Source organism: Oreochromis aureus, linkage group 18 (assembly GCF_013358895.1).
Source record: "Oreochromis aureus strain Israel breed Guangdong linkage group 18, ZZ_aureus, whole genome shotgun sequence".
NCBI lineage: Eukaryota > Metazoa > Chordata > Actinopteri > Cichliformes > Cichlidae > Oreochromis > Oreochromis aureus.
The window spans coordinates 680,687-703,314 of NC_052959.1; the positions used below are offsets into that span (position 1 = coordinate 680,687).

Below are 22,628 nucleotides of genomic sequence, written 5' to 3' on the forward strand. Positions count from 1 at the left end.
AATTTTATTTTATTTAGGGAAATTCTGTACATTTATATGAGATATTCTGTTAAATTACAGATTTGGGGCCCAATAACATCTTTTAAACCAGCAGATGTATCGCAGCTGTATTTATTTTAGCTGTAATTCTCAGTTCTGCCGTACTTCGGGCTGTGGGTGTCGGCTGGGAGTTGCGGTCTTCTTATTAACACAGGTTTGTTGTAACAGTGCGGTAAACTGGGCCGTGAAATGACGGCTGGGTGAAATGGTTTTCTGCTGCTTGGTTAACTCATGTTCATGTGCACGTGAGCGTACGCACGCGGGCCTGTAATGACCAATCAGCAGATATTTTAAACCCTCGGTTTGCTGATCTGATGAGTAGAGCGAGACTCCACGCAGAGAGATGCTGCACACGCGTGGAACAGCACTCCGTTTCCGCCACAGTCACTGTGGCGTGTCCTTCTGAACGCTCCGCACGCAGCGGTAAGTGTCACCGGGTCTTTTTACAACAGGTTGAGACAACACGGACAGCTGTTTAGGTGTTCGTGTCTATTTGAACACTTTGAGTTTGGTGTTTTTTCCACAGCAGACTGAGCGTGGACCCTTTACAAGCTGGCAGAAGATGCGTGATTTAATTTGGGCTTTAGCCGCGAGCAGCAGGCATGCGCGCGCTCCGTTTGGCTGTTTGGTAACAGTGACGATAAATTATGAGCATAAACATCAGCAGCTGTTATTTCTTCTGTTTGAATAAACAGCTACAAAACGCGTTTGTTTTCATTTATTCTCCGCTTTATTCCTGTGGAATCTGTGTCGAAGCTAGACGACAGATTTAGCCCGTTTTTCAGATCTAATTAAAAAACCATAAAAAAAAAGTAATCTTGAATTGGCAGACTAATAGGATTAAACATGTGTGGGTCACTTCACAGGCTGCCACGGTTAATAACCAGCTCAATGGTAAACCCGACAGGTACAGTGAAATAAAAGAAGATGCTTCTGACTTTGTTCTTTACGGTTCTGGAAGTTTGTTTAAGAATTGGTTTTCTGTTTTTTCATCTATCAGATATGTTATTATCTATGTTAATGTGTGCTGAACGTTATATTTTGTGACTGTGAACTTAGAAGTATAATATGTATATTATATATTATACTGTATATAATCTCTGAAAGACATTACAACATTAATGATGTAGCGTTAGTCTTTGTTTCGGTCATTGTGGTTTCTCAGGGCAGAAACTCCTACACAGACTGTAGCAGAGTCTCGATCACTACTTCCTCTAATAAAGTTTGGATCTAATTACAGTAGTTAGATTATCCCGCTCACTGAATACAATATTATTCCTTTGCTAATTTGCTGTAGACGTTTGTGTTGGATTTGGGCTGCGCGGCGGCAGCGCAGGTCATCTGCTAGTTGGAAGGTTGGTGGTTTGACCCCTGGCTGCTCCTGTTCCAAATACGGGGCAAGATACTAAGCCCAAGTTTGTCTCAGATTCATCCATCAGAGTATGAATGACGGTGGACGTTATATCAAAAGCACTTAGAAAAAGCACGTGCTTGTATAATTGGGTGAATGAGGCAAATTGTATAGATTAGAAAAGCACTATATAAGATCCAGTCCGTTAGCATTCACCGTTTGGACAGGAGACGATGCTAAATGTTTTCTCAGACTGAACATGTTGGGCAGATATGTTGCCAGGTTCGGGTCACACAGTGGCAGCAGCAGCTCTCCTCTGGACGGGGCAGCTCAGATGGTGTTTGTATCATCTGGGCAGTTGTGGTAGCAGCAGTGTTCATTAGAAAGTGAATGAAATAAATATTTGAAAGTTTGCATTAAGATTTTGAGGGGAGTTTGTGTCATTAAACTTTTTACATTTTGTCTACATGTTTGTAATTAGATCACAGCCACTTGGTGGGTTGCCTTCTAGCTTTTGTTGAATGTAAAGTTTGCATAGTTGCACGCTCTAAACGAGCTCACCGCTTTATTAAACTGACAGGACGTTTGATGGGGAGTTTCACTCTGATGCACTTGGATGATGTAAGGTTTTGTTTAGTTCTCTTTCTCAGCCAGATTTTATGACCTTTTAAAAACAAAATTTACAGATTTGGAGAGTTATTTTTTTAAATGTTATTTTCTATAGAATGAAAATGAAATAACAATTTACCTCTTGAATCTCAGCAGTGAAACAGTGAAAAGCTGTAACAGCACTGGAATTCAAAGGCCCTGCTGACAATTTAGACCTCTGGTTAAATTTGCACGCACTTATACTCTGCGGGAGTCCCACAGATTACCAGGGCTAATCCATCAGCGCTGTTACATAGCCTGAGTGAGTCCACATAGTACATATTTCTCAGTGACAACCTAAGAGCATCCTAACCCAACAGCTGAACAACAACTCTCAAAGAGCTGGACCAAAATGGAGGCTGCCGCCTGCTGGGCAAGTTTGTTAGCCCGGGTGAAGTTTAGGAAATGCATTCAAAGGACGGAGCAGTAGGTTCTCTCCAGGTGTCAGTGTTTTAAGGACATTAGATCTTAATAATTAGGTAATACATTAAGTGTAAGGTCAGATGACATTGGAGCAAGTATGATTCAGCCAAGGTCTCCTCCACAGTGTGATAGATATGTGGAAAAGCAGCAGCTTCTGACAGGCTTCAGAACAGAAGTTTAATGTAAATTACTTTCAGTAGTGATTTAAAAGTGAGCTGCTGTAAATGTGTTAAAACATTTTGGTACTGGTAAAAAATGTGTTGTTATCAGGTACCAGTGGGAACTGATTATCAGAGCAGAAAGTGTTGAAAACACCAGAAACTGTGAATGATGTGTAACATGGCAGACTAATGTGCTAGAGATGGACCGATCCGATATTAGGTATCGGTATCGGTCCGATACTGACCTAAATTACAGGATCAGATATCGGCGAGAAATAAAAAATATAATCCGATCCACTAAATATCAAACAAGCACCTCACAAACCTCACACACGGCGTAACTCGGCTCATAACCGTAGCAGTCGGAGCAGTATGCCTCACGTGATAGAACATTTCATCTCCGAGGAAGTTATCCCAGAGAGAAGTAAAGCAAGTGTGTAAGTTCATCTCTGAATGTTTGTAAAGCGTTCCCACGTTAAGCTTAACAACCGATATATGGAGCGACTGCCTCTCTCCCTCCCTCTCCTGCTGCTACTTCAATCCTGAAACTGCTTAACGATCAGCTGATCGGCTTTTCTGTCGCGAGTCCGTCTCTCTTCTTTGTTTTTGGCCCACTTTGCACCAGAAAGAGGAAACCAGCGGCTGAACAACAGCAGCACGTTTAACCTTGATAAGCTGTTGTTAGAATGTATTTAATATTACTTTCTACACCAGGATCCTTTTCTATGCAGCTGACGGCTGGTAACTGTGCAGGGGCGGATCTAGCAAAGTTTAGCCAGGGGGGCCGACAGGGCATGAACAGGGAAAAGGGGGCACAAAGACATACTTTTCTTTCTTATTCTCATTTAAAATATGTAGCTTTTAATAAATAATTATCTGAATCTTACACCCAAAGTTTTAATCTGATGTAAAATGTATAGAAGTCCATTACTGTATATAGTAACTGTTAAGTCTAATATACCCTAGTAAGCTATAGTACTGTTTCCTTTGGGAAGGTACCGTCTGTGCAGTCTGCAATTCTGTTGAAGAAAGATGTTGAATCTATTTAATTATTCTTGAAAAATAATTTATTTCTGTGCATTTTTTTCACCCTGCATCAAATTAAAGTTGATTACATCGATTAAGCATCATGAGGTGGAGGGTGGGGGGTGGTTCCCTATTTTCTTTTTTTTTTTTGCTGGGAGTTTGCAACCCTATTAGTTAGGTTGCTTAATATTTAAAATACCAGAATAGGGAGGATGGAGCAGGTTTAAGTTTATTAGATTGATCGGTGTTGCTGAACTATGAAATATTTTGGGTGCAGTGTATTTTTTGCATAAAGGTATAACAGAATAGCTTTAGTGGGTTTTTTAAAACTTGAGTATGAACTTATACAAAATGCAGCAAGATATTAAAAAAACTGTTTTATTGATTAAAAAACACACTATATCGGATTCATATCGGTATCGGCAGATATCCAAATTTATGATATCGGTATCGGACATAAAAAAGTGGTATCGTGCCATCTCTATAATGTGCCCGTATTAATTCATCTCCATATTATTGTGTGAAGCTGCACTGGGTTGGCAGTGGTTGTGTGTGTGTGTGTGTCAAATTTCTGGTGGTGGTGTTGGGTATTTCATGATCGAGTAGATCAAATGTCCTCTTAATCAGCCCTTTTCGATATAAAGCACATGTTTCTATGCTCACTTTTCAAGCTGATTCGCTGACTCAGCGTCTTCAGTGTATTCAGTGTGAATGTGTTGTACAAGACCTCGAGAACATTTAGCTCCAGATAACTCTGGAACAGCAGCTTCTAACACTGCAGAGAGCATTCACATCAGAACTGTTTTACTCTGACAGGTTTTCAGCTGCATCTGTCTGGACAAGAGCTGGTAAACTGTTGTTTGAAGACAACATCAGCTTTCTTCTTGGCTTCCTTGACAGCTTTTCCAATTACAGCTCTCTGGGTGTAGTATGTTGTATTTGCAAATGCTGCTGCTCATCAAAGCCAGGTTAGAGAGAATAAAAAAGGATGCTGCTATCTGTCCTTTACAGATGTGAAAATAGCATTTGAATCAGGTACAGCTCCTAAGTGAAATTCTGTGTTGTACTGTCATTTTGTACAACCTCCTGAATTTAACAGCAGAATACCACAACCGCTCTGTAACTAGAAAAGCTTGTCCGCTTGACCTCTGGTTTGGCATCTTGGGCAGATGTGAGCAAGCTGTTCAGCCTACCTCTGTCATATCATGTCGTAATAATGTTAGCAACAGTTCACCGGGAATGGGTGAACCTTGAATAAACCTTCAATGATAAAAAAACAGGTTTCACGTCAGCTCTTTCTATGTTATAACCTTGCTCCTCTCTGCAGTTGGCACAAGCAAGAGTGGCTCACGGACTGGTTGGACCACATACTTTCTACATTGCCTTGCAACATAGCGATCTGCAGCAGACAACCTGCCTCTGCTGGACCATAAATCCCACGTTGGTACCGGGCCGCGAGAGTTGAAATTTATGGTTTTCAGGGCTTTTATCATTTACTCGGTTTCCCTGGGTCTTTTCCCGTGTTGCAGTTGTGTGTCTTATTTTGAAAGAAATATTTACGTGTTACCATAGCAACCAGAGAGCATTGAGGGGCAGAGAGGAGGATGTTACTCTCAATGTTGGCGTATTTCAAGAGGACGTTGCTAATGAAGTTACACAATCACACAGTGAATTCGTGTTTATTATTATATTTACAAAATACCACAGTTTTTGTTTTGGTCGTATCATTTTATTTTGTATTTATCCGCCACACCTTAAAGGCCAGTCCGTGAAAATACTGTCTGACATTAAACCGTCCGTGGAGCAACTAAGGTTGGGGACCGCTGGTTTATCTGATAACTGTAACTATAGCCCTAACTATATGCTTTAGCAAAAAGGAAAGTTTGAAGCCTAATCTTGAAAGTAGAGATAGTGTCTGTCTCCTGAATCCAAACTGGAAGCTGGTTCCACAGAAGAGGGGCCTGAAAACTGAAGGCTCTGCCTCCCATTCTACTTTTAAATACTCTAGGAACAACAAGTAGGCCTGCAGAGCGAGAGCAAAGTGCTCTAATAGGGTGATATGGTACTACAAGGTCATTAAGATGAGATGGGGCCTGATTATTCAGGAACACAAGAAGCTCAGGAAGTACCAAGGGGAGCTGGAGAAGATGTGAAGGGTGAAGGCAACAGTGGTCCCAGTTGGGGCAGTGACCCCAGTACTGGGCGAGTGGCTCCAGCAGATCCCAGGAACAATGTCTGAAATCTCTGTCCAGAAGAGTGCAGTCCTAGGAACAGCTAAGCTACTGCGCAGGATGAAGTCTCTGTAGCAGACACTTCTCCTCTTTCCAATAAGCCCTTTATCTTTCACTGTGTAAGTGAGAGAAGATTCAGGGTGTAGGGCCGTTCACGTGGCTTTGCTGGCTGTACTGCGACTTGTCCCTCCTTTTTAATTACACTCGAGTCAATATGGTTCACACTACAGCATCATACACACAGGCCCTTGAGGGCAGGTGGGTGAGGCTGCTGCAGTGGCCCCATTCACCCCTTCACTGCTTAGTACGAAGCAGTGCTGTATGTTTGTTTTGTGCTCTGTGCGTTTGTTATCTTTTCTCCCCCATCCCTTTTTTCCTCCTGCCTGTCAGCTCAGACATAGTCATGCAACACATGTAATGTTATAACTGAAATAACACAAATAGAAATGAATAAATAAACGGATAAAAGAAACACATGAAGAAGAGGAGCCTGCAAAGAATTTATAGACTCATCCTGGAGAAGCAAACAGTCATAATTCTGATTGCAAAAGCTTCCAGACAGGACAGAGAAGATCCTGTAATGTGCTGCAGGTGTTGCTGCTGTGTTACTGCAGGTCTTTTATTGTACTAGTAATATATGCTGCCAGTTATCATCTGTAGAAAGAATTAAGCAAAAATTGTTATTGGCAAGTAACAAAAAAAATTCCAGTTTTTGCTTCTCTAATTAAAAACCAAAGTGTTTATTTGAAGTCTGCTTTTAGCAGGATGTTGGCTGCTTGTTTCTGCAGTATGTGAGTAATAGCGGGCAGGAAGACTCCACTAGCTTCTCCTCTTGTAATCTGAATGCACTTACTTTATTATTTGTCTGCTTTAATAGCGCTCACTTTCTGCACTGGCATTTGTATATTTAAGCCCTGTGCAGTGATGTTTCTCCAGCACTAACCTGTCTGTTTCAAAGCTCCTCTGGATGAAAGAGGAAGCACATCAGAGTCTGGAAACGTTCCAGTGTAACTGTTACTTTGATCATCACACACAGTTAAGCTGCTATTCACTAACAGCCTAACTAACAGTTACTTTAATCACTTAGATGCAGGCTTCTTCATCATCTCTTGATTTGGAATATCCAGATTGAGATGAGAGTATATGTGGAGCAACAAAAACATGGTCCCGTGGTGAGCTGTGAATTTATGACTTTTCTCTTTTAGTCAAGAAGCAATGAAGATATTAGAAGAAGAATAAAGTCATAGATGGTTGTTGGTTCGATGTTCGGCACATGCGCCGTACCTCTCGGTGACTGATACACTCTTACATACACTAGAATAGTTAGACAATGGGGAAATCCCTTTGAGCGGTAAAACCCGAGAGCTCCGGGTTTCTTCACTGTGTAATAATGGATCAGCAAGGCTGATGTCCAGTCAGAATCAATGAGTCTGTGTGTGTTCTCCACCAGGCTCACTTCAGGCTTATTCATAAAGCAGCAGCCTAATAGGACAAATGGAGGCTGCATTAGGCAGAGGACGTTAGAGAGAGGGCAACAATGACAGGAGATTTTAAAGTTAATGACTTAATGTGGAATTTGTTCAGTTCAGCTGTGTCATCTCGAAGCATTTCAGTGTGCAGGAAAGGAAAACATTTTTACCTGACACGACTCTGCTGGCTTCCAAACACTGATTACTGTATCAACACTGAGTTATTACAATAGCTGATAACTAGTTTTGCTTGTCAGGGCTGCACTCTAGTGTCCAACACATGAACTGATGTGGTTACATTATCATTCAAATTAAGCTCTGCAAGGCCAACACACAATACAAGTGATTCATTGATTAGTCCCATGGTGATGGGTCCGATCGGTTCTGATTTTGATTTTCCGATTTTTTGTTTCAGCCTCTAAAGAGCAAACACTGACTCTTGTCTGTGTGAATACACACTGACATGGAGTGACCACGCTGCTGTCAACCAGTGAACTGTGTTAGAGATTATAAAAAAAGAGATTATTTTAGTTTGAACAGACAGCTCTCTGTGGGATGATACAAGCACGTTTCCTTTCAGTGGAGTAATTGCTGTGTAAGCGTTTCTTCTAGATCCTTCAACATGAGCGTGCACGGCTTTATCAAATCAGGGCAGTTTTTAAGTGTACAAAATACTACAGCCCTGTCAAATATGAAGTAAAATATACTATTATATTAAAACATATATGAGTGTGCAGATTGCTAACATAGATCCACATCAGTGTATTTGCTGTGCATACGGGCAGGTCTGTGTCTGCTGCAGACAAGAAAGACAGACAAATGAACTCATTATGTAACCAAAAACTTGGTCGTTCGAACAGGAGTTTCTTTTTGGACCATTCACTTTGTTTTCAAATATTTAGATCAAGTATCAAAACTACTCAGATTTTGGGGAAAAAACATGGGATTAAAATATTTCACTGACACATTCATTTCAGGATGAATCAGTGGGATTCAGGAGGTCCTCAAAGAAATCCTTCCACCTCCTGACAACATCCTCAGGTGAAGTCAGCAGCGCTCCACCTGACTATACACAGTGTGGGCTTAAGTTGCTTGGCAGTTTACCAGAATCCCTTCACGTCACGCTCTGCTGCTGATCACCCAGGTGCAAGTTAGATGTTATTGTAGTTTTGGTAGCTTCATCAGACATGATGAGATGATTTTGGCTGTACAAATAATGAACAGAGTTGGTGAAATAGGAAAACCTTGGTGAAGTCCCACACCTACCAACAATGAGTCTGACCAAGCTCCTATAATGGTTGTACAAGGAGCAGTGAGCTAAGTATCCCACACTCCCAAGGCAAACCGAATTCTGTCAAATTCAGTTAAATGGGCTGATTTTAGATTGATTCATTCCAGTTTCAGATAGTTAAAGTGTTGTGCAAAGGTCTTGAGCCACCTCTCATTTTAAAATCTTTTTATTGGAAAATGGGAAAGAGGTGTAGTGATATACAGAAATGTGGAAACACACATAGAAACACAGTACACAAGACAAATCAGAGTTTCTCCAGTTCCTATGAACTCAGCACAGCCTTAACTATGAAGAGGTCAGAGGTCCAAAGTAATATTACAATTAGAGTCCTCATTAATCATCCACTATATACATGTTTTCAATACAATGGCAGGAAGAAACAGAGCTTTAAATATGTATCTATGTAGCATTATTATCGTTTTAATCAGTCTGTCAGAGGTCAAATGTAAGGATAAGTTATAAGGCTTTTTGTCAATTTAGACCAATAATTACACCCTGAGCATCGCGTTTACAGACAGGAGTTATTTTCAGATGAAGCACTAATTTCACACTTCTTTGTGTTGTCACGGCACAGATCACCTGCTGGAAGTGAAAGTTTGGACAGACAAAAACAATGTGTGACTAAAAACCGTGTTTTTGCTATAACTAAGGCTTATGGGTGTACAGTCATTGAGCAGAGTACCATGTGACCTCAGCATTTTCGCTGTGTAGTGAATGAGAGTGTGGTGCATGCTGGAATAACAGGAACTCTGCTTTCACGCCTATGTTTGAAAATGTTAGCTGTAGACAGCGTTTGTTTCTGTCATTTCTGCTCATTTAACAAAATCTTGCACTCCCACATCAGGCTGTAAAGTGCCAAGAAGTTAATGAGCTGCCCTCAGGATGAATGTTATGAAATGCAGAACTGACATTTTTTATTTATTTATTTTTTTACAGATCCTTTCCACTGTCAGTCAAAACTGGAAGGACTATGACAGATAGACCCATCTGCCAGTTCGGAGTGAGCCAGCTAGGAAGATAGAACATTCGTGACTTCTACATCTCCATCACAAAGATGAGGAATATTATCCTGGGCATTGTTTGTCTCTGTGTTTGCCTGACCCTTGATGATGCACTGGCTTTAAATGGGCGGAGGACACACACAGCAGATGGAGAGGGAATAGAAGCAGCCATCAGAGGAGAGAAGCTGCTGAAACGAGTGAGGCGAGGCTGGATGTGGAACCAGTTTTTCCTGCAGGAGGAGTATACAGGCTCTGACTACCAGTATATTGGCAAGGTAAGATCTGTGCTTCCGTTAAGTTACACTCAGGATGACATATTCCCAAATTAAATGCAATTCTCTTAATTAGCAGAAAGCATAATGATTTACCACAGCTGATCACAGAGCAGCAATCAGGGATACTGTACCAACAGCTTTCATTTAAAATGTATTCACAGACTGACGATTATAGAGCTCAGGAATCTGTGCAAGGAATATTTCAAATCAGCGTTGTAAGTTTTAGTGAAGAGGAAATTAATTTTACATATGACAGCTCAGGTCTATTTCCCTAATTAAATCAATTATCATTTAAAAACTACATTTCGTGTTTGCTTGGGTTATCTTCTTCTAATAATAAAATGTGTTTGATATAAAACATGTAACTGTGACAAATATGGGTAAAAAAATAAAAAATCAGAAGCACTTTTATAGCACTTCATATAAAACTGTGCTGACAGTACAGTGTGCATGCACGTCTTTGTTTCCTGCCTAACAGCAGTGCTATCTCGTTCCCGCTCTCTCTGCTAACCTTCTCATTGCTGGACAGTAACGTCAAGCTTTTGTTTTCTTTGTCATAGTTGGACAAAACAGTTCACAGTTCTTTTCCACAGGAGAATATTACAGGTGTTGATATTTTCAGATAAACATGCATTTTAAGTGTTTTTTGTTTAATTTTTTGTTAAAATCAGATCAGACTACAAACCTTGTATTTATCATATTTCTACTTACATTAGAAATGACATTTTCAACCTCTTTCCCTGTTTATGGGGCCATAAGGGCTTCAAAATGTATTATATTTTGACATTCAGATCAATCTGTTCACCTTGAAACATGAGTGATATTTTAAACCTTTACAGTACTTTATATGTTGACATGCAAAGTCAAAGTCAAAGTAAACTTTATTGACATCTCTGCTGTATCCAGTGCAGCTTACAGAGAGACGAGACGATGAAATAATAAAAAGGAGAAAAAATAAACATATGCTTAAGTCTTAGGGGATCAAGAGAAGTTACAATTAGAATTTACAACTTACAGTTTGGAGTGGTCTAAAGTGACCAGTGTAGCAGCTTGTAAACCCGGAGTAAAAAAAATTTGTCCATAGAGCAGCAGTGGTGTTGAAATATTAAACAAAGATAACACGAGTAAACACAAAATAATGTGTGAAAAAGTGATTACCCCCTAAGCCTGAAACTGGTTGGGCCACCCTTAGCAGCAACAACACCAGTCAAGCCTTTGTGATAACTGGCAAAGCGTCTTTTACTGCGGAGGAATTTTGGCCCACTGATCTTTGCAGAATTGTTGTAATTCGGGCACATTCGAGGGTTTTCAAGCACGAACCACCTTTTTAAGGTCGTGCCACAGCATCTCAATCGGATTCATGTCAGGACTTTGACTAGGCCACTCCAAAGTCTTTATTCTGTTTCTCTTCAGCCACTCAGAGGACTTGCATGTGTGTTTTAGATTATTGTCCTCCTGTAGATCCCAGTTGTGCTTCAGGTTGAGGTCATGAACAGATGGCTGTACATTCTCCTTCAGGGTGTTTTGGTGGACAGCAGAGTTCATGGTTTCATTTATCACAGCAAGTCTTCAGGTCCTGGGGCAGCACCAGACCACCACCACTACCAGCACCATATCATATCAGTATGATGTTCCTTTTCTGAAATGTTGTTTAAATTTTATGCCAGATGTAATGGGACACACACCTTCCAAAAAGTTCAACTTTTGTCTAATCAGTCCACAGAGTATTTTCCCAACAGTCTTGGGGGATCTTCCAGATGTTTTCTGGCAAACCTGAGACGAGCCTTTATGTTCCTTTTGCTCAGCAGTGTCTTTTGTCTTTGAACTCTGTCATGTAGGCCAGTTTGCCCAGTCTCTTTCTTATGGTGGAGTCATGAACACCGACCTTAACTGAGGCAGTTCTTTGGATGTTGGTCTGGCGTCTTTTGTGAGCTCTTGGATGAACCGTTGCTGCACTTTGGGGGTAACTTTTGGGGTCTGCTGGCCACTCCTTGAAACTGTTCCATGTTTTTTGGACGATGGCTCTCACTGTGGTTCGAGTCCCACAGCTTTAGAAATGGCTTTATAACCTTTTCCAGACAGAGAGAGCTCAGTTACTTTGTTTCTAATTTGTTCCTGAGTTTTCTTGGACTGCAGCGGAATGTCTGAGGATGTGATTTGTTGACCGTTGTATCTTTTTGTTGACATACCACACTTGTAAGAGTCATAGTTATAAGGCCTGTTGCTCCTGACTCAGACAAGGAAAAACTCACATGAATGGACAAAATAGAAATACAAATTAATTTAAAGCTGTGAATATGTAAGTTTGATCTGTTCTACATACAATTTTTGTGAAGAAAACAAAAGAAATAAAAAAAAATCAATGTTTCTGCTTATATAAAAATTTATATAAAAAGTCTAAATCTTTACACTGTTTCACATTTTGTAAAACTTCCCAATGGGCTGGTTTTGAGTCTTCATCAGGCCGACTCTGGTCCCCAGGCCTAATGTTCGACACCGTCTCTTCATTTAAAAGTAGCCTCGGTGAGGCTGTGCTTGGAAAATGCACCACAGCACTTTCACAGTTCACTTAGCGTGTACATAGCCAGTAGGGTTATATGGGGATTTGACATCTAACTGGCTGCTGTGTTTAACAGATACAACTCATAGGCCTCTTAGTGAGGGTAACACACAATGCATGATGACAGTTGGAGCTTTGCTGTTTGATCAGTAGCTCGTAGCCTGCAGGTATTGTGGTGCTGTGTATGAAGCCTGCTGCTGTCTGATGGCACAAAACCAAAATACTTTGGAAATAAACAAGAGTTTGCCAAGACTGAGGTAAACGAGCGAGGACCAAGGCAGCGTCAGTAGACTTTTACTCCCTGCTGTGGCGCTGCCTTCACTGCAGGTGGCCTGCTGGGTGCTTTGGATATGATTCAGATATAGATGAACAGGGAGGACAGTAAAACAGCCAAAATATGGTTATGCAGAAATTAAGACTGTGTTTTGTATCTCTGATGTCAAAGAGTGCTGACATTTAACTATTTATTCATTTATTTTAATATGAAGTTACACAGCAGTGGATTTACCTACAGATGTACTCTGATGATGTTTTCATCATCCTGTAAAACAGCAAACAGCACTTGGCTGCCTTCATCCTATCCTAATCCAGTTCCATGTCCGGAAGCCAAATCCCAATATTCCCCCACTATTCGGAACACCTGGCGCTTTGTGAGTGTTCCATTCATCCAGAGACATCCATGAACCCAAACACATCTATTGCATTCAACAGAGAAAGCAAGCTGGCTACAAGTTTTACTGGGCGCTGTTAGAAATAACAGTGGGCAGAAAATGTTTTGTGACATTTAATAAATATGGTAGCATCGTCACAGCGACGATGATTGTGAAGAAACATGAAAGACAGCAGCATCTTTCATGTCTGTGGGACACCACAGAGTCCATAACACGTACTCTGCTCTGGAAATGTGCTGTGCTGAAGGGTCTGTAGGCTTTATCGGCTTGTGAAAGTATGGAGGTGTTGCAGCCCTGCAGACTGACAGATGGAATCAGACTGAACACTGCTGGACAGAAAAGGTAGCAAGGATCAAAAGGAGAGAGGGAACGACTGGAGGACATACAGTGAGGAAAGAACAGAAGGAACTGAGGAGATGTATATTGTGTGATGTGAACAATTAAGGGCAGGAGGAGAGGTAGAACAAAAGAACCAAGGCAAGGAAACGAGAGAACAAAGGTGAGGGGCAGCACAAAGAGCACAGGCAGAGAGCAAAGAAAAGTTAAGCTGCTGTAAGATGAGTTTCATTCACAGCAAAACAATGATGATGTCATCACATTTGTTAAATAATCAATTAGGCCTCTGACAAAAGCATTATAATCTGTTCACTTTTTTATAACAAATCAAATTAATTTTATTTATATAGCACTTTTAAAAACAACAACTATTGACCAAAGTACTGTACAATAAAATAATCAGATAAAATTTAAAACGAAAGTAAAATAAAAGATAAGAAAATAATAAGAATAAAATAATGACAGACTCATACAGAGTTAAAAGCCAAAGAATAAAAATGGGTCTTTAAATGAGTTTTATCCAGTGTTGGAGAGGTCCTGATATGTAAAGGCCGTTTATTCCACAGTTTCAGAGCAGTTACAACAAAAGTCCGAACTGCTCTGTGTTTTAATCTAGACCTAGGGACAACTAGAAGCATTTGGTCCGCAGACTTCAAAGATCTCGCCGGAGTATACCAATTTAAAAGATCAGAAAGATATATAGGAGCTAGTCCATGCAATGTTTTAAAAACAAGTGTTACGATCTTAAAATCAATTCAAAAACTTACTGGCAGCCAGTGTAGTGAGGCGAGTGTAGGGGATATGTGCTCTCGCTTCCACTTGCCAGTCAGAAGCTTTGCTGCAGCATTTTGAACCAGCTGTAGTCGGCCAATCGATGACGAAGTAACACCAGAGTAGAGGCTGTTGCAGAAGTCGAGGCGAGATGAAATATAGGGAGTGCAGAATTATTAGGCAAGTTGTATTTTTGAGGAATAACAACCATGTTCTCAATGAACCCAAAAAACTCATTAATATCAAAGCTGAATGTTTTTGGAAGTAGTTTTTAGTTTGTTTTTAGTTTTAGCTATTTTAGGGGGATATCTGTGTGTGCAGGTGACTATTACTGTGCATAATTATTAGGCAACTTAACAAAAACAAATATATACCCATTTCAATTATTTATTTTACCAGTGAAACCAATATAACATCTCCACATTCACAAATATACATTTCTGACATTCAAAAACAAAACAAAAACAAATCAGCGACCAATATAGCCACCTTTCTTTGCAAGGACACTCAAAAGCCTGCCATCCATGGATTCTGTCAGTGTTTTGATCTGTTCACCATCAACATTGCGTGCAGCAGCAACCACAGCCTCCCAGACACTGTTCAGAGAGGTGTACTGTTTTCCTCCTTGTAAATCTCACATTTGATGATGGACCACAGGTTCTCAATGGGGTTCAGATCAGGTGAACAAGGAGGCCATGTCATTAGTTTGTCTTCTTTTATACCCTTTCTTGCCAGCCACGCTGTGGAGTACTTGGACGCGTGTGATGGAGCATTGTCCTGCATGAAAATCATGTTTTTCTTGAAGGATGCAGACTTCTTCCTGTACCACTGCTTGAAGAAGGTGTCTTCCAGAAACTGGCAGTAGGACTGGGAGTTGAGCTTGACTCCATCCTCAACCCGAAAAGGCCCCACAAGCTCATCTTTGATGATACCAGCCCAAACCAGTACTCCACCTCCACCTTGCTGGCGTCTGAGTGGGACTGGAGCTCTCTGCCCTTTACCAATCCAGCCACGGGCCCATCCATCTGGCCCATCAAGACTCACTCTCATTTCATCAGTCCATAAAACCTTAGAAAAATCAGTCTTGAGATATTTCTTGGCCCAGTCTTGACGTTTCAGCTTGTGTGTCTTGTTCAGTGGTGGTCGTCTTTCAGCCTTTCTTACCTTGGCCATGTCTCTGAGTATTGCACACCTTGTGCTTTTGGGCACTCCAGTGATGTTGCAGCTCTGAAATATGGCCAAACTGGTGGCAAGTGGCATCTTGGCAGCTGCACGCTTGACTTTTCTCAGTTCATGGGCAGTTATTTTGCGCCTTGGTTTTTCCACACGCTTCTTGCGACCCTGTTGACTATTTTGAATGAAACGCTTGATTGTTCGATGATCACGCTTCAGAAGCTTTGCAATTTTAAGACTGCTGCATCCCTCTGCAAGATATCTCACTATTTTTGACTTTTCTGAGCCTGTCAAGTCCTTCTTTTGACCCATTTGGCCAAAGGAAAGGAAGTTGCCTAATAATTATGCACACCTGATATAGGGTGTTGATGTCATTAGACCACACCCCTTCTCATTACAGAGATGCACATCACCTAATATGTTTAATTGGTAGTAGGCTTTCGAGCCTATACAGCTTGGAGTAAGACAACATGCATGAAGAGGATGATGTGGACAAAATACTCATTTGCCTAATAATTCTGCACTCCCTGTAAACAGGCATGGATCGCTTTCTCAAAGTCTCTGAAGCAGAGAAATGGCTTCACCAGCGGAGGTGAAAGAAGCTGATCTTGATCACATTATTTATCGAATGTTAAATTACTATCAAAAATCACACCGAAATTCCTCGCAAACGGTTTTTTATCATTTTCTATAAAATCATCTATCATCTATGAAAAGTGATACTGCAGTCTTTTAAATCTCCATGTTGACATTAGTCTCATCAATGTGTGTAAACCTGAGTCAAGTCAAGGGGATGTCCTGAAACGGGGAATATCCAATGAGTCTCAGCAGGACTTGAGAGTTACCATGCCTGTGTGCAGGTTAAGGCATCAAATGGGTTTCACTCAAACTCAAACAGCACATATCCAGTTCCATTCAGATTCATTCTTTTGTCATTGAAACCGCAGTTTAAATATGCTGATTTGATTAAAAAAAAAATCATTTTAAGTGAAATAAATCTGACCAATATTTTCAGACACAATCAAATGCAACAATGCAGATGGTTTACAGAACCAAATCCCACCTTCCACTATCTGGCCAGCTGTCCAATTTAACCATAACATAGCAATGTATATAGTAATATATCAACAGCACAGTTGCTGTAAATTAAAAACATATTCTGCTGCAGGACTCGTACATATCATACTTAAAGAACAGCCTGTTAGATGATGGAGTTTTTCTACTTTCTACAAATCATCAAATGTGTGTGTGAACAGATCAACTCTAACCACACTGTCATCCACATCTGTGGGTGCTTCTCTGTATTAGCCCCTCACAGCAGCTAAGATGCAGCTAAGAACAAGAGTGTAAGAGACAGGACAGAGACATTGTGACCAGCATCTGGATAAAACTTCCTCCTCAAGGCTCTGAGACTGAAGTCTCCAGCACTCAGAAATGCACATTAAACATGCTTATTTATTCCCTGTGTTGTCAATATGATTTGTTTTCAGGTAATACTGTGAGAATGTGATCTGGACAGTTAGCACCAAGAGCAGCTGGAGCTAACATTATATCGGCCAATGTTAGGCTTGAGTGTCCAGCTGATAAACAGTTTGTGAATACACTTGATGTGAGAATGTGTCAAAGTGTTGTATCCCTTTTGAGGAAGTTTCAGTAATGCCGGCTAACAGCAGCTAACACGGGCAGAAAGCTGGAAGTCTGGGACGTCAGCAGCTCATTTTTGTGACATTCACTGTCTCAGTCACTGTCATTGTTGGACTCCTTTCACAAACTTTTACAGCCTCCTTGAAAATGGCCTTTTCTTGCTTTGATGCTGCACTTCAAACTCTGGGTAATCAATTCAGTTTTATTCATACAGCGCCAAATCAAAACAACAGGCACTCAACATTTATGTGCTGGCTTCCCAAATAAAGTAATAGTCACAGCGGCAACAGTCACAGTCATGCCTGTTTACTTTCACCATGACTCTATGGACTCTGCTTGTGATTCATTTTAATACTTCAAAAATGTGTGCTGTGAAAGGGACCCTCCAAATACAACAGGTACAACCTAATACTGCAGTATTCATGTATTCATTAGTTATAAGCAGTGTTGGGACTAACGCGTTATTAAGTAACGCGTTACAGTAACTACGTTATTATTGTGGTAACGAGCACGGTAACTAGTTATTATGCCAAAACCAGGAACGCGTTACTCGTTACTGGGATTTAGATAGGCTCGTTACTCGTTACTTCGTGTGGTGGATATCGCGGAGCTTCCACAGATTCAATAACATTAGCAAGTGGTGGAGGCCAGCAGGTGGATGAAGGAAAAGGGAGGCAAGAGGAGAGACCCGAAGCTGCCGCCGGTCCGCGTGTCAGGTGAACTGACCTTCAGGTAAGAAGTTATGACCTGCAGTCTATCGGAGTCAGATATAAACCAAGTTTAGGTGGAGTTTATTTTCGGTATGCTGACATTTTCGTACTGCGTGCTAGCTAGCATGACGGAGTTTCTATACAGCTGGGTGGGTGCTATGTTACTGATGTTGAACTTTATTTTGTTCATACGGTTAATTATTAGAGTTTCCAACCGTCCCCTAAAAAACAGAATCGTCTGGTATTCAGAGAAAATATTACGCGTTTCGTACTGAGGTGAAAAGGAACAGTTTGTCCCGGACTTCAGCTACAATGAAAAAGACACAAAGCTGAAGCTGCACAGCTGCCTCTTCTTCTCTCATTCTCTCCTCTCCTGTTTCTATTTCAATCGTGAAACTGATCAATGATCAGCTGATCGGCTTTTCTCTCTTGTTTGTTTATCGCTCACTTTGCGCCAGAAAGAGGAAACCAGCGGATGTCGCGCTAAACAACAGCAGCACGTTTAAGCTTGATCAGCTGTTGTTAGAATGTATTTAATATTAATTTCTAGTATCAGCTGATGTTTGCTGGAGCCACAGCTGTAAAGCTGCTGGTCATGATATCGGTTTGGATATGTGGTGAGAGGGAAACATGCAGATGAAACCAGGAGATGTCCTTACTGAATCATCAGAGCTGAACAGCTGATGGAGAAACAGGTTTACCTTTTAGGTGACATGAATGAGTTGAAGGAAGTTATGAGCTGTTTCTGAGAGACAAATAACACCAGGATCCTTTTCTACGTAGCTGACAGCTGGTAACTGTGCAGGGGCGGGTCTAGCAAAGTGTTGCCAGGGGCCAGGTAGGGCATTAACAGGGAAGGGGGCACAAAGAAATACTTTTCTTTATTATTCTCATTTAAAATGTCTCGCTTTAAAAAAAAAAAATAATTATCTGAGTCTTACAACAAACAATTGATAGATTGATACATATATACCATCAGAACAGTGTACATCACTGTCACAACAGTGTTTATTTTCATTCAAAGGCTTTATGATTTTTCCTATAATGGTGGGCGGTCTCTAGTCAAAATGCCCGGGACGATTTTTTTGTCCCAGTCCAGCTCTGTATGCAGCTCATCTGCAGTCTGGTGTTACCTACATCTTCCTATTCAGAAGGCAGAATTTCCAAGTTCTGAGTACAATCAAAAGCACCACGACTGCAGTTTTTGTGTTGGATGTAAAAAGCAGGCTAGAATCATCATGGCCCGTCAACGACGGTCCAGGCGTGGGATTTCTCTCGTGGAAATGTGCACATTATTTTTCCTTTCTATTGGTAGGTGGCACAGTGCACGTGTGGCATGTAAGCAAGCTAGAAGACTGGCAGTCTGGCTGGGTATCCAGTTACGGAAGCAACACATTAACAAGAGAATTCTGAGTAAAACCAAAGTTACTTTCCCTAGTAACTAGTTACTTTGAAAGTAACGAGTAACTTGAAGTAACTGAGTTACTTTTTTAGAGAAGTAACTAGTAATGTAACTAAGTTACTAATTTAAAGTAACTTACCCAACACTGGTTATAAGTGGAAAAACTTCAGGTGCTGAGACCAAATAGGAGAGAATCAACACATCATTAGCATTAACTCAGTTTTAATGAGTGATCGTGAAACAGCTCTCATGGCTCAGACTATGACTTTTTAAAAATGTAATCAAGAGATAATTAACAACTGATGACTGTTTTATACATTTTCAATATTGTTTCTTGTGCAATCAAAGCATCATCATCATCATCATCATCGTCATCGTCACATCCCAAAAGGCTGAATCTGTTTATCTGGACGTTGATCAGTGGTCATGACAATTTGATTATTAATGATCAATGAACTGACCTGACGGCCCATTGTTCATTCAGTGGGCTGGTTACATTCACTGTGCAAATGTACTGTTTAACACAGTCTGTAAAATGTATTGCAAAGATGTCTTAACAGTAGTTTTACTAATAACGTGTCAATTACATGATTTTAAAGTCCAGTAAATTGAACCACATTGCATTTTTTTAACTCTTCTTCCATGTTCTGAAAGGGGCACTCCAAAAAATGTCCCCACCTTTGGATAAAAAATAGTAATATCACTGCTGAACTCTGGTAGATTGCTGCAGTAATTTTAGGAGCAAAAACCCAAATTTACAGACAAGAGAGTCCAGAGACTCCAGGCATCACAGCTGATTCTTCTGTTACACATTAGTTGAACAGCTCCCCTCACAGAAGGTTAATGAGTTCCAAACTCCAGCCCAAATATCACTATCCGGTCCTCTGACGAGGAATCGTTCAGAGAAAGTATTTACAGGACACTTTTATAAAAACACCCATCTTTTTATTTTTAGGACATTAAAATGAGGGATTTTTGCTTTTCTCTTTGTTGCCATCACAAATCATTTACATTACACTGAAACTATCATCACCTCCTTCCTTCTAAGGACAAGCAACAACCTCATCTCTGCCTGTCTGTAAAACTTCCAGTCTAGGGACTGCCAGACTGCCTGCAAGAGCTCTGTGGCCAGATGGAAGCAGTGTACACAGCATGTGGTACAAGCAATCTGTGGGCCACACTTGCTCATGTCGTTGTTGGTCCATTAGTCAGCCACAAAGCAGTTGAAACATACAAAGAGCTCAAGTAAAACCAAGTGTTAAAAGTTATGAAAAGTGTCCAGTGCAACTGCTGTCTGTAGTCTTCATGCTGTATTCTTTAAACTTTGATGTTTTTGATGTTTTATTTCTATCTGTACATGATAACCAGGGTCACCCCCAAAATGTATGTTTTTACTGAGCCAAAGCACAAAGCAGTGCTGTACGATGATGCGCTTTAACTTGATGGATATACAAAGTTATCATAGTGTTTCAAATTCAATTCAATTCAATTCAGTTTTATTTATACAGCGCCAAATCACAACAACAGTCGCCTCAAGAAGCTTTATATTGTAAGGTAGACCCTACAATAATACATACAGAGAAAAACCCAACAATCATATGACCCCCTATGAGCAGCACTTTGGTGACAGTGGGAAGGAAAAACTCCCTTTTAACAGGAAGAAACCTCCGGCAGAACCAGGCTCAGGGAGGGGCGGGGCCATCTGCTGTGACCGGTTGGGGTGAGAGAAGGAAGACAGGATAAAGACATGCTGTGGAAGAGAGACAGAGATTAATAACAGATATGATTCGATGCAGAGAGGTCTATTAACACATACGCTGTGTCCAAATTCATGGGCTGCATCCTCCTCAGGCCGCATTTGTAGACCGATTACGTCACAGCGACGCGCCGAAGGCTGTCCAAATTTGTAGACTCCTCCGAATGCAGCCGACAAATGCGTCCTCCTTTTCCCCAAATTTGAAGGATGGGTCGGGTGTGTCCTTCGTGGCCCACCATATCCCAGAATTCATAGCGCGGCCCAGCCAAACTCCAGTTTCCAACAATGGCGGCCGCTACTAAGTTTTAAAATTACTCTTATTAATCTTTCTGAGTCACAAAATAAACTTTTAACATATTTTCAAGCGAGAATGTAGCTGTGTAAACATCAAATATCTGCTCGGTTTATCAAGATATCGCATATTTGCAAAAGTGCTTCGACGTTTTCGGAGACGTCTGTTACCCACCAGCTCGATAGCTAGCCGAGAGCTCGAGGGTCACTGAAGCCGCCGAGAACGGCACAACTCCCGGCACATTATTTTCAGATCATCGCGGACTTTTGCTGCTCAGGTTAAACGTAATATATAAGTCACTTAGACAACCTAGAAATGATATTGTTTGGCTTTTTTTTCAGTGTTTTATTTGTTCGTGAGTAAATCGGTTTGGCTGAGATTAAAATTATTAGATTAGATTAGATTAGATAAAATAAAACTTTATTAATTCATCAGGTGGGTTCCTCCTTGGTTTTCACACAGCTGAATAAACGTCAAACAGAAAACTGATTAAACAGAAGTGTGAGCTGGTCGAGAGTTTACGCCAGTGTCCTGTTATATTTTAGATAGCAAGGAGCAGACGGCCGAGTTTATTAAACTCCACCAAGACAGCGGTGACGCTAATCAGAAGGCTAGACCGTCCAATTTCACAGCCGTTTACTTCCGGCCTACCCGACCTTCGGAGGACCCGGCCCACGTAGACCGCGAAGGCCGGGTCCTCAGGAGGATGCAGCCCATGAATTTGGACACAGCTATAGTGAGTGAAGAAGAAACACCCAGTGCATCATGGGAATCCCTGGCAGCCTACGTCTATTGCAGCATAACTAAGGGAGGATTCAGGGTCACCTGGTCCAGCCCTAACTATATGCTTTAGCAAAAAGGAAAGTTTGAAGCCTAATCTTGAAAGTAGAGATAGTGTCTGTCTCCTGAATCCAAACTGGAAGCTGGTTCCACAGAAGAGGGGCCTGAAAACTGAAGGCTCTGCCTCCCATTCTACTTTTAAATACTCTAGGAACAACAAGTAGGCCTGCAGAGCGAGAGCGAAGTGCTCTAATAGGGTGATATGGTACTACAAGGTCATTAAGATAAGATGGGGCCTGATTATTTAAGACCTTGTATGTGAGGAGCAGGATTTTGAATTCAATTCTGGATTTAACAGGAAGCCAATGAAGGAAGCCAAAACAGGAGAAATATGCTCTCTCTTTCTAGTCCCTGTCAGGACTCTTGCTGCAGCATTTTGGATTAGCTGAAGACTTTTCAGCAAGTTTTTAGGACATCCTGATAATAAAGAATTACAGTAGTCCAGCCTGGAAGTAATAAATGCATGAACTAGTTTTCAGCATCACTCTGAGACAGGATATTTCTAATTTTAGAGATGTTGCGCAAATGGAAGAAAGCAGTCTTACATATTTGTTTAAT

The 22,628-nt window shown here is 40.9% G+C and overlaps 1 protein-coding gene across 4 annotated transcripts in view; it reads left to right on the forward strand.

Annotated features, from left to right (window-relative positions):
* The first annotated feature begins 207 nt into the window (after nt 1-207).
* The window catches only part of LOC116319973 (cadherin-6-like), a 65,323-nt gene continuing 42,902 nt past the window's right edge, over nt 208-22,628 (forward strand). For 3 of the 4 annotated variants that reach the window (XR_004199417.2, XR_005609089.1, XM_031739468.2), the window contains exons 1-2: nt 208-462; nt 9,576-9,915. Coding sequence is in view for 1 of the 4 variants with exons in the window: in XM_031739468.2 (XP_031595328.1) it covers nt 9,694-9,915 (222 nt within the window). In the remaining 3 variants the exon portion in view is untranslated. Of the gene's footprint in view, nt 463-9,575; nt 9,916-22,628 lie in introns of those variants that run through there. The other variant, XM_039602525.1, reaches the window with a different exon arrangement.